This window comes from Heterodontus francisci, chromosome 3 (assembly GCF_036365525.1).
Source record: "Heterodontus francisci isolate sHetFra1 chromosome 3, sHetFra1.hap1, whole genome shotgun sequence".
Taxonomy (NCBI): domain Eukaryota; kingdom Metazoa; phylum Chordata; class Chondrichthyes; order Heterodontiformes; family Heterodontidae; genus Heterodontus; species Heterodontus francisci.
Genome location: NC_090373.1, coordinates 37,816,825 through 37,829,199, shown reverse-complemented (window position 1 = coordinate 37,829,199; position 12,375 = coordinate 37,816,825). Strand labels below are relative to the sequence as shown.

General features: G+C 45.8%; 1 protein-coding gene and 1 non-coding gene across 4 annotated transcripts in view; one reads left to right on the top strand and one right to left on the bottom strand.

The window, feature by feature from the left end:
• The window catches only part of elovl5 (ELOVL fatty acid elongase 5), a 113,768-nt gene that overhangs the window by 3,664 nt on the left and 97,729 nt on the right, over positions 1 to 12,375 (bottom strand). For all 3 annotated transcript variants that reach the window (XM_068021322.1, XM_068021330.1, XM_068021312.1), the window contains one exon: positions 3,437 to 3,571. In XM_068021322.1, coding sequence (XP_067877423.1) covers positions 3,437 to 3,571 — 135 coding nt within the window. The remainder of the gene's footprint in view (positions 1 to 3,436; positions 3,572 to 12,375) is intronic.
• trnai-uau (transfer RNA isoleucine (anticodon UAU)) lies at positions 2,386 to 2,458 on the top strand. Its single transcript has one exon. It is a non-coding gene; the product is annotated as a tRNA-Ile (tRNA).

The following is a 12,375-nucleotide window of genomic DNA, read 5'->3' as shown; positions in this document are numbered from 1 at the left end:
GCAATTCTTCTTAAAACTTGGATAAAGGTGTATTTGTATGCAATCCCATAAGATATAAAGAACAACTCTGTCCCTCCCCCAGTTTCTTGCATTTTATATAGTAGCAGATAGTTTTATATATAGTATCGGGACCATGGGTGAGTAGAGCCTTCCAAAGTGAGACTAAGGCCTCAGATTTTACAGGGAATTGTGCTTAATGGCAAAGCCTCATTTGAATAAATCTCTGCAAAGTCCCGCCTGACAACTGGCCAGACTGTCTACCTGGTCAGCAGGCAGGGTGGACATCTGATGGCAGGAGGCCAGTCAGAGGAAGCGGGAAGGCTCTGGGCAAAATTGGAAGGGGGCAGCAAAGGAGGCCAAATCCATGTGAAGCTCTGAGGAGCGCTCCTGCCCCTCCTGGCCCATGAGGAAACCGAAAATAAAACTTTAAAACTTACCTTCCGGACCTCTTCTAGCTCAGGGTCTGGCTCCCAACAGGTTTGCCTTACAGGGAAGCCATCACTGAACTCCACACCCCCACCCCTCCTCTGCACAGGCCTTCAACTAAAATTGAAGATCGAGTCCTGATTACACAATCTACCTGATCAACCCTGCTTTCTTCCTGTTGCTGTCCTGCTTGCCTTCTCAAAAGAGGAAGGTTGGAAGGTTAAGATCAAGACATGGCGGGAAGGCAGAGAGGATAAGTGGCTTATTTTAACTGCACCCCCACCCCACCCCCATCCCCGGTTTCCTCCAGGTAGTTAAAATTGGGCCTAACTCTTTCTAGCTTGGATAGCAATTGACTAACCATGAAATAGTGTGAGCACAAATACTGTACCAGAACAATCAATGCTGCTTCTGTCTATTTTATGGGTAGCAGAGTAGCAAGCAAGTGGGCCTAACGAATTATCTATATAAATACTTTGAGAGCGCCCATCTCCCACAAGACCTCACATTCCAGATGCCGAACTGCAAAATGCCAGAACTATGTTAAAAAGGAAAATGAAGGGCATTTTTTTCTGACCTGGAGTTTACACTGACCTGGTATTCTGGAACCTTTCCTCATAATGTGGATGTGACATGCTCTGAGATTACCCGGGATCTGGTAAGGCACTATATAAATGAAACTTCTTTATTTTCATGCCAGTAATTCTTTGCCAGGCTATACATTGCCTGTTATTATGGCTGTGAAATGTTTCAGTGGATCTTCTGCTCACCCACTGTTATACCGGCTTAACTGGCGAAAATGCGGGTGGGGCCAGCATAACTGGGTTACGCTGCATTGTTTGGGGGTTTTGCCAGTCTCTCACCAGAGTTGCAGTGAAAGACTGGGAGAGCACCCACCAACATTCAGGGATGATGCATTTTTAGTAATTCTAACCTGCACTTGTGATTTTATAACCAATCATTTGCCTTATCAATGGGCCTGTATGGTAGAAGTTTATTTTTCAGTATCTAGAGGTAAGTACTGCAATTTCCAAAATTATTTGACAAGACCCTTTGAAGTCATTGTGCTTCTACAGTATGTCTTGATGCCATTTTCTGCTGTTTACTGCCTGCGTGAAGTAGGGGGAAATTCACTCCGATGGATTCTAAAGGAGAAGATTCTGTAAGGCCAACCTCTCCAACTCCTTTTGATGAAATATCCTTCAAAGTGGGCTGAGAAACTATAGCATAATGTCTCTTTGACAAAGTTCTGCAACAAAAGACTGTTAGTTAAGCTCAAAGATCCAGGGTAAATCTTTGGAATGGATACAAAGTTGGCTTAAGGGTAGAAAACAAGTACTTGTTAGTAAAGTTATCATGTCAGGGAGTACCAAGTGGAGTGCGTCAGGATTCAGTGTGGAGACCAGTACAGTCTCTAATTTACAACAATGATTTAGACTCAGAGACCCAATACAAATTGGTCAAATTTACAGATGATGCCAAAATAGAAGTAGCAGTGAAAACAAAGGAGGCAGATCCAAAATTAAAGAATGTGTTGCACGCAATATTTAAGAGGGAGAGCAATGACAGATGGAGTTTAATGCAAACAAGTACTTCTTATAGAAAGGAATACGGGTCAGCATAAATGATCCATGCATGATCTTGAAGCTAAAGTTGAAAGAGATACAGGTTGTTCAGTAGACTTGAATCTCAAAATGTTCAATCAATGAACAGCATCAATTAGCAAAACCAATTGCATGTACTTAGCCAGAACAGCAGAATAGAAGTCCGAGGAAGCCGTGCTCAAACTGCACAATATTCTCCTCAGACCATACTTTGACCACGATGGCCACCAAGACTGAAAGGAGTGATATCAGGATGTCCTGCAATGGTTGAAAGCAGTGCGGAAAAGAGCCATAAAGTTGGTCTCTAGTGTCAAATATCTGAGTTATGAGAAAAGACTGGATAGACTCCAGAGGTGGCTCCATAGTTCAGTGGTGAGAACACTAGTCTTATAAGCCAGGGGCCGTGAGTTCAAATCACACTGGGGCCTTGGTGTATTCACAGTGGCGCAGCGGTTAGCACCGCAGCCTTACAACTCCAGCGACCTGGGTTCAGTTCTGGGTACTGCCTGTGCAGAGTTTGCAAGTTCTCCCTGTGACTGTGTGGGTTTCCGCCAGGTGCTCTCGTTTCCTCCCACAGCCAAGGACTTGCAGGTTGATAGATAAATTGGCCATTGTAAATTACCCCTAGTGTAGGTAGGTGGTAGGAGAATTGTGGGGATGTGGTAGGGAATATGGGATTAATGTAGGATTAGTATAAATGGGTGGTTGATGGTCAGCACAGACTTAGTGGGCCAAAGGGCCTGTTTCAGTGCTGTATCACTCTTTGATTCTATAGACTTGGGCTTTTCAGCATCAAAAGAATTTGCTTGAGAGTTGACCTTTTTTCAGTGTATGAAACAGTTAACAGAATGGAAAAGATAAATCCATAAATTTACTGTAAATTCATTTGAGAGTAGCATGAGGGAACAGAGTAACAAGCTAGTAAAAGGCAACTTTAGGATTGATAACAGAGAGTTCTTCTTGACACAAAGAGAAAGAACTGGATGCCGCCACAGGGACTTTCTGAAATGTGTCAAATAGCTTTCCTCATCCTCATGTGGTGATTTCGTTAAGCCGTTTATTTACACTTGTTAAGGTGATAAGTTGGAATAAATACAGCTGACTAAATGTCATATTTCTCAGGTGGTGCAAATTAGAATGTGACAATGGTGGGAGACAGAGCAAAGAAAATCTATGCAAAATATTTCCCCCAAAATAGCCCAGTATCTGTCAAGCACCTAGATAATAGGCCACTTTGATTTTAAAAAATACACGCATTTACAAACCATTGAAAACTGTGCTTCCATACACAAACCCTTGACCGGGATTTTCAAATAAAATTGAAAGTAGTAAATCTTATACGGAATAAACAAATAAGAAGTAATGGGAGCAGATTAATTAAACAGCTGCCCAACGCCATCACTTACCTGGATATAGAAGTTAGTGAAGAGGATAATCAGAGAGATCATGTAACCAATCTGGAAATACAGCCAACCACTTGGAAATCCACAAGGCCAGAAAACGCCAAAACTAGTCTGAATTATCGTCAGGACAAACTGCAGCTGAAAATATTGGAAAAATTTAGACTCTGTAAAAAATTTATAAGCAAAGTAAAATACCATATATGGAATACCATCCTAAAACTAGTGACCTGACTGAGCAATCTTAATTTTATTTTAACTTGCCATATTAATACAGAAGCTTTGGTCCATTCTATGAATTTTACAATTATGGGTGCATGTGTGTGTAATATTGTGTGTGTGTAATATTGTGTGGAATTTGACGCCCCCCATGGGAACAGGCTGGAGGCGGGGGGGCTGCGTAATATTGGTGGGAAGCAGAGGGTGCCATTCCCATCACCTTCCTGCCCCTGCTGCAATTTTATAAGTGGTGGGGGCGGTGACAAACGGCCCACCCACCCCAGGCCAATAAAGGCCCTTAAGTGGCCAATTAATTGCCACTTAACGGCCTCCTGCCACCACCGCTAGTATATGACCAGTGGCGGACAGGCACTTCGCCAGCTGAGGAGGCCTCCCAGTAAAACCGGCCAGACTCCTGATCGGGCACCCTGTGCCCCAAGGAGGGCCCCGCCCACAACACAAGCTGACCCGCTGGAGCACCCTCTGATTGACCGGCAGCTCTTGGAGGCAGGACCTCCTGTCTCAGAGCGGCGGAAGACCCGCCCGGTAAAATTATGGTGTGGATTCCAGGCCCAGCGGAGGCAGGCTTGCCCCTGAGTTTTTGGCCGGTGGGTGGGACCTCCTGCCCAATGTAAAATTCCGGCCATAGAGTGTGTTTGTGTGTGTAATATTGTGTGTGTGCAATATTGTGGGTGTGCGTGTATAATATTGTGTATATATGTGTGTGTAATATTGTGTTTGTGTGCGTAATATTGTGCCTGTAATATTGGGGGATTAGCTTGATAATTAAAGCGGGAGTTTGTGGGGAAACAAGTATTCTTGGAGCTTCTCACATGCTCTGCTGTGACATCCCTAACTCATTTACACCTAGAAACAGTGTTTCTGCTCCACTTCCAGTAAAGTAACGACAGCAGGTTATTGGTGACTGAGTGCTGCTTGTTAGCACTGCTAACAACTCCTTCCACCATTTTCACACACCAAATGTCAAACTGTAATTTTATCTGTTTTTTTTTTGAGTATCTAAATTAAGCCAAGTACCAGTTCTACAAACCAGATTCCCTCTTTAACACAGACCTCGATTCCGGATGAACTTCTTGTTTAAACATCCCTTATTAGATCTGAACTGAAGAGTTTAACAGCTCCTACAATGCAATAGCACTTTAACCACTGCCCATACCTGGTCATGAGAGGGTGAAGGTAGAATTCCAATGGCTACAGTGCATTATCAACATTGAACAGAAGTCTTTGACCTTTAATTGTTATTTCTAGTTGAATTGAAAATGCAATCTTTTAGAACGTATTTGCAATTTGGAGCAATGAACAAGTTCATGTATGTTTATGATACTGTTAACATAGCAACCACAGGAAATCTTCTCTCCCCAATTTTAACTCTAACTTATCTTAGTTAAGTAAGTAGCTCCTCCTCAAAAATCACATCCTTCTGAAATAAAGTGAAACCTCTGGGGTAACTTTCTACTTTCTTGTCTGGGCAATCTAGCAGAGAGGATTGCTGGCCCAACAGGATTGAAATTGGGCAGGTTCTACAACGGGCAAGTGATATGTTCCACCAGACTATAAAGAATTTAAAAATTACCCCCCTCATCTCCCCTCCATTCCCACTACTTCTGCCTTTCTTAAACCATCTCATATTCAGCAGTGTGTTACTCTTTCAGAAGTTTGAACCATTTATCTGTTACACCAATTGTATCCAAATCTTACTTCCTTACTCCGAACACTTTAGTCCCACCTTTTTATTTATTCCAATAAATAGTATAAAAACTGCTCCGTTTGACTCCTCTTCCCACCCCAAATTTGCCTTAATCCTCAAACTCCTTGCTTTTATTTCACAGAAAATTTATTTTTCTTTGTAATTTCTGAAAACGCCCTCAAATAATATCTGGTTTGAAACAATGGCCTGGATTTTGCAGGCAGCAGTCAAGGAACAGCGCTCACCACTCACTATGCTGACAGCTGCCCACAGAGTTTTTGTGGGCTTTTTGAGGGGAGTCTTGCTGTCGTCAAGTGTCTGATCCCGCATGACGTTCTCGATAGTAGATCTGTGGTGTTCATGAGCAGGGCAAGAAATACTGAGACTCTTCAACCAATCAGATCGAAGGGTTCTCACTGAGACACCCGAGCTGCGAAATTCAGCTCCTTAGCGCCTTGGTTTTCAGTGCGACGAGTGCTGATTTGCCTCCAAATTGCGTCCACGGTGCATGCACACTTCTGGTGCTAGCCACACCGGATGCCATATTGGTGAGGGCATTAGCACATGCACAAGGAGCATCCATTGGCAGTATGCAGAGTAGGCCTTTGGTATGTATTGACACCAGAGGTGCCACTTTGGAGCTCAATACTCCAGCTAATACTCTCGTAAACTCGCACAGCTCAATATGCGTTCAGCAACAGGAAGGAGCCCCCCACACGAGCACTATTAAAAAGGGATTATCAACTACTTTCAGGTTAGTTGCTGATTGATTTCTACTGGTTCTTGTTACAATTATAGAACTGTTTCGTGGTTTCCAAGTTTAAAGTTGGTGAACTGCTGAAGGGCTTTGTCCTGAATTCAATGATGTGCAGAAACCACTTGCTCCCAGAAATGAGTGCTACAGTTTGCATCACCCTTGACCTGCAGCATGGCAGGGAGAATGAGCAAAATAAAAAAGACAGACTTCCATTTATATAGCACCGTTCATGATCACCAAACGTCTCAAAGCGCTTTACAGCCATTGAAGTACAGTCACTGTTGGAATGTAGCATACATGGCAGCTCATTTGCACAAAGCAAACACCCACAAACAGCAATGTGATGACGACCAGATAATGTTTTTTCGTGATGTTGAGTGAAGGATAAATATTGGCCAGGACTGAGAGCGCTCCTTCAGTACTGCACTGGAGTGTCAGTCTTAGTTTTTGTACTCAAGCTCCAGAGTGGGACTTGAACCCAGACCCATGTGATTTTGAGGCGAGAGTGCTACCAACTGAGCCAAGGCAACAAAAAGCAGGACAAGCTGCTGTAAGACAGAGGAGGAGGAAGGGGAGAAGGGCTCTCAGCAGGAGGCCATATCCACCCAGGATGTCAGGGAACAATTCTCCTGCCCGAACCTCAGTGAGGAACAGCGTGTCAGGCATCTCCGCTTCCCTAAGGGTGTCCTCACTGAAATCTGAAACCTGCTGCAGCCACAACTACAGCCTCAGTGCAGGGCAAGGACTGCATTGCCAGTAGCTGTGAAGGTAACCATGGTCATTAACTTTTATGCATCTGTCTCCTTCTGGATGGAGTAGGTAATATTTGCAACATCTCCCAATTTGGCATCCACTGTTGCATGAGAAAGGTCACTGAGACTCTGTATGTAAAGGCAGCTAAATACATTTTATCCTCCCTTGCCACAGAGAAGCAGACTGAGGGAGCAAGCGGCTTCACGAGGATTGCAGGCTTCCCCATCGTGCAGCGTGCGATTGATTGCACACACATCGCTTTGCGTTTGCTGCATGACACCTCTGAGATGTACCACAACCTGAAGGGGTTCCACTCCCTCAACGTTCAGTTTGCGTGTGACCATGGGCAGTGAATCATGCAGGTCAATGCCCAATATCCTGGCAGCAGTCATGATGCCCTCATGCTGTGGCAGTCCCCTGTGCCAGCTGCATTTGAGCCACCATGGCAAACCAGAGGGTGGCTGCTGGGCAACAAGGGCTATCTGCTGCACACCTAGCTCAGAGTCTGATGTGCACCTACATACACACACACGTGGCAACATGCATACAATGAAAGCCATGCTGCCACACCAAATGTGATAGAGCAGACCATTAGGGTGTTTAAACAGTGCTTCTGCTGCTTGGAGCACTCTGGAGGAGCCCTGCAGTACTCGGAAGGTTGCCACATGCTGTACAACGTTGATATCATTAGGGCACTGTCCTTGCCATCAGCGAAGAAGCAGGAGGAGGAAAGAGAGAACTAATACAGCCCCTTTCTGGTTGGGCTGCCATGATCAACTCATCTGACTGTGATACCAGTAACCGCAACCCCAATGCCCAACAGTCCCACACCTCACCTTCCCTCTCTTACTGGCCATCACAACATCCTCTTTGCCACCATGGAAAAATAAAAGCCAGCCCAAAATAAAGATTCCAAACCATGCCATATTGCATACAAAAATCAAATGAAGAACCTCTTAATGCCTGTCTTTCCATTTCCCCCCACTGCTGTTGACAGGGCCCTCAACCGTGTCCGGCCCATTTCCTGCACCGCTACCCTCACCCCTTCCCCTCCCTCCCAGAATCACGACAGGGTTCCCCTTGTCCTCACTTTCCACCCCATCAGCCTCCATATCGAAATAATCATCCTCCGCCATTTCCGCCACCTCCAGCGTGAAGCCACTACCAAACGCATCTTCCCCTCCCTTCCCCTGTCAGCATTCCGAAGGGATCATTCCCTCCGCGACACCCTGGTCCACTCCTCCATTACCCCCACCACCTCGTCCCCTTCCCATGGCACCTTCGCCTGCAATCGCAGGAGGTATAATATCTGCCCTTTACCTCCTCTCTCCTCACTATCCCAGGCCCCAAACACTCCTTTCAGGTGAAGCAGTGATTTACTTGTACCTCTTTCAATGTAGTATACTGTATTCACTGCTCACAATGTAGTCTCCTCTACATTGGGGAGACCAAACGCAGACTGGGTGACCGCTTTGTGGAACACCTCCGCTCAGTCCACAAGCAGGACCCCGAGCTTCCAGTTGCTGGCCATTTCAACACTCCCCCCTGCTCTCATGCTCACATCACTGTCCTGGGATTGCTGCAGTGTTCCAGTGAACATCAACGCAAGCTCGAGGAACAGCATCTCATTTACCGATTAGGCACATGACAGCCTCCCGGACTGAACATTGAGTTCAATCATTTCAGAGCATGACGGGCCCCCCATTTTACTTTCATTTTTCAATTTTTTTTCTTTTTTTTATATATTTTTTTGTGTTTATTTTCTTGCATCTTAGTTTGTTCAGTTTGCTTACCCACTTTTTTTTCATGTATGTACTTGCGGCTGTTCAATTTTCAGTCCGTTAACACCCTATCTGTACTATGCTTTGTCTTTCAACACACCATTAACATATTGTTTGCCTTTGCTCCATGACCTTCTGGTCAGCTATTCTGTGAACTTGTCCTATCTACACCTTCTCCTTTGTTATCTCTTGCCCCATCCCCACTTTACTTGTTATAACCTTTCACATTTCTAATATTTGCCAGTTCTGAAGAAGGGGCACTGACCTGAAATGTTAACTCTGCCTCTCTCTGCACAAATGCTGCCAGACCTGCTGAGTATTTCAAGCATTTCTTGTTTTTATTTCAGATTTCCAGCATCCGCAGTATTTTGCTTTTATTCCATTTGCTTTTACCTGTCCTAGTGCAGTGGTACCCCTGTGGCTGCAGCAAAACTGGTGGAAGGCTACTGACTTTCAGTGGGGAGACTGCAGAGGCACTTGCAGGACAACTAGAGCAGGTCGAGCCCTAGAAGACCCAGCTTCGGACTGCACCATCTCACCATGGGCAGCAGCAGTCTGGGCTGGCTGGCTGGCAACAGGAAGGGCACTGGGAGAGCGGCAGTGGTGGGAGGATGAATGCTGTCGTCCTGACAGAGGACAGCAGGTTTATGCTCCATGGAGTCACTGCCACTCCCTGTGGCAATGCCTCAGCAATCCTGGTGATGCGTTGGAGAACAGATTGCTGAACTGCAGTGACACCCTGCAAGCCCCTTTGAACAATGGTATCCACAACCATAATGTCAGTAGTCTGAACTTCCTTGGCAGCAAGCTTACCTTGCATGACTTAAGTCTGAGCTTCCACTGCAGCACTCAGACGTTGAATGGCTTCTGCTTGTGCCGCAATGGAAACTGAGACATCAGCCATCATGGCTGGATCTGCAAGTTTGCTAATACAGTTGGCCACCACTTCAATGCTGGAAAGAATAGGCTCCAAACACTGCGCAAAGCCCAGTGCCAAGTTGGTGCTGGATTGACTGAGGTCATTCTGGCAGGTTTCCCAAGTAGTAAGCATTTCAGTGTGTATATCCATCAGTGGCGCAGTGTTTAGCACCGCAGCCTCACAGCTCCAGGGACCCGGGTTCGATTCTGGGTACTGCCTGTGCGGAGTTTGCAAGTTCTCCCTGTGTCTGTGTGGGTTTTCGCCGGGTGCTTCGGTTTCCTCCCACAGCCAAAGACTTGCAGGTGGTAGGTAAATTGGCCATTGTAAATTGCCCCTCGTGTAGGTAGGTGATAGGGAATATGGGATTACTGTAGGGTTAGTATAAATGGGTGGTTGCTGGTCGGCACAGACTCGGTGGGCCAAAGGGCCTGTTTCAGTGCTGTATCTCTAAATAAATAAAAATAAAAGGATACATCTATAGGCTGTCCCATCAAAGTCCTCTTCTGCGTCCTATGCAACAGAACTCATGTGCGACCTCGCCCTTCGGCAAGCTGACATCTGCACTACCCTTACCTCCTGCCCCGGCTGCAGACGATTCATGTCCAGTGACTCACACATGCAGACTCAACCTCTAAGCTACCTTCTCAAGTACACACAGTCTCAGTATATGAGTTGGTAGCTGCAACTGTGACAGTGAGAGACCGTGTTTCTTCCTCATTACTGTCTTCTTGATCTTCTACCTCTTTCTCTTCTACTACAGCCTGGCCAGGAAGCAGTTCTTGGATATTTGAAAGGAAAAAGGCACAAGGGGAGAGTTGTGGTGAGGGGAAGGCTGGGTTGGGGGCGGGAGATGGGGGGGGCGGAGGTGCTTACACCATCTGCAGCTTGTAAATTAGAAGAGGGATGAGGGAGAAGTGGCATGTGAGGAGAAGGATTAGGAATGAGGATACTTGGAACAAAGGAGATTGAGGGGAGATTTGCTAGAGGTGTACAAGATCATGACAGGTTTAGATAAGGGAAGCAAAGAAAAGCTGTTTCCATTAGCTGATTGTATAAGGACTAGGGGAAGCAAATTTAAACCTTTGGGCAAGAGATGCGGGGGATGTGTGAAAGAAGTTTTTTACACAGTGAGTGGTAATGACCTGGAATCCACTGCCTACAAGGGTGGTGGAAGTGGAGACAATCAATGATTTCAAAAGGAAACTGGATGGGCACTTGAGGGAAATAAACTTGCAGGGCTGCGGGGATAGAGCAAAAAATGGGACTGACCGGATTGCTCTACAGAGAGCTGGCATGGACTCTCCAGGCTGAATGACCTCTTTCTGCACCACAATGACTCTATGATCCTCATCTTCAATGGTTTCTGCCCCGCCACTGACCACAGCCTCAGACATGGCCGCTTCAATGATGGCCAGCTCCATCTCCTCCACTGCGATAAGGGTATGCAGCGGTGCCTGCCTGACTAATCCTTGACGCCACCTGAAAAGAACAGCTGTCTACACGTATTTGGGATGCCAGAAAAGGGAGAAGAGATATCATTCCATATCCTCTCCTTTTCCTTCAAGAGTTAACAAGTATTTGGCCAAAGTATTTTTTTGTCTTTTTTTGTAAAGCAATCTCTGCAGAGAAAACCTCTCTATTTTTTCTTTAACCGATGTGTGTGTGAGTGAGTGAATGTTGGGCTAAGTTAGAAGGGAACTTTTATCTTTCAATCTGTGTGTTAATGCTTTTCATCTTTACTGAATATGTTTTGTTTTGTAATAAATTGATACTTTTGTTGTTTGTTAAAAAAATCTGGTTGGTTTGTGGATTATATTCTGAAATAAAAATAGAGGTATATAATTGGCTGATTCGGTAACTGGGTAAACATTTAAATATATGTTGTGACCTGTGGAGAAGTGGAACTAGAAAAAGACAGTACACTCCTCCCGCCTTAGTGTGAATGTTAGGTGTGAGTTATGTTTGAGAGATTGTTGTTAGGCGAGTGGTGGGGGCCATGTGACTTAAGCAATGTCTGAGGCTAGTGGTGCAGTTGGTGGGATAAGGCATTTGAAGATGCATTCACTGATCTTGACCACTCGTGTAAGGTCATTGAACTTCTTGCAGCGCTGCATTCAGTTCCTCGGGTCTATACTGCTGGCAATGACCGTCAGGACTATCTGGTTCCACTGCCTTCGAAATGTTTATCTGGAGGGCCTACTGCCCCCTGTGGATAGATCACATCTTTCCCCCTCTCCGCCTCCTGCACCAAGGCCTCCAGTGTGGTGTCGGAAAATCTCAGAAGCCTCATTCTCCCAGGGTGTGCCATTCTTCTGCCTTTCCCAGGTCAAAATCAGCTGTCGAATGACTTCCACTGCCTGCTCCAGGCACAATGCACCTCCCCTTTAAGAGGTTCTGATGAAAGGTCACAGAACTGAAATGTTGGGCGAGATTTTACAATGGCAGCAAGATGAAAAAACGGTGGCCCGCCCATGAGGGCCGCACACCACAGAGCCGCCACAATATTCCACACAGCAGCTCATTTGCATCCCCGGGGCGGGGCACCCCTCCCTGATCACACGGAGGAGGCAGGCTGTCCCCGTTCCCATCTTTAAAGGGCTGACAGCCCTGCCGGATAATTTAAATATTTAAAGGCGAATTGAATTAAAATAAATAAAAACATCTCTTTTGCCCCTCTCCCACCCCCAATAACAATTAAATTAATTATTTGTCCTCCCCCCCCCCGCCACAAAACACTTACCTTTATCATCTGACCTTCCGCCCCACCCCCCCAAACTTTCAATTACAACCCTTCCCACCATCCCCTGC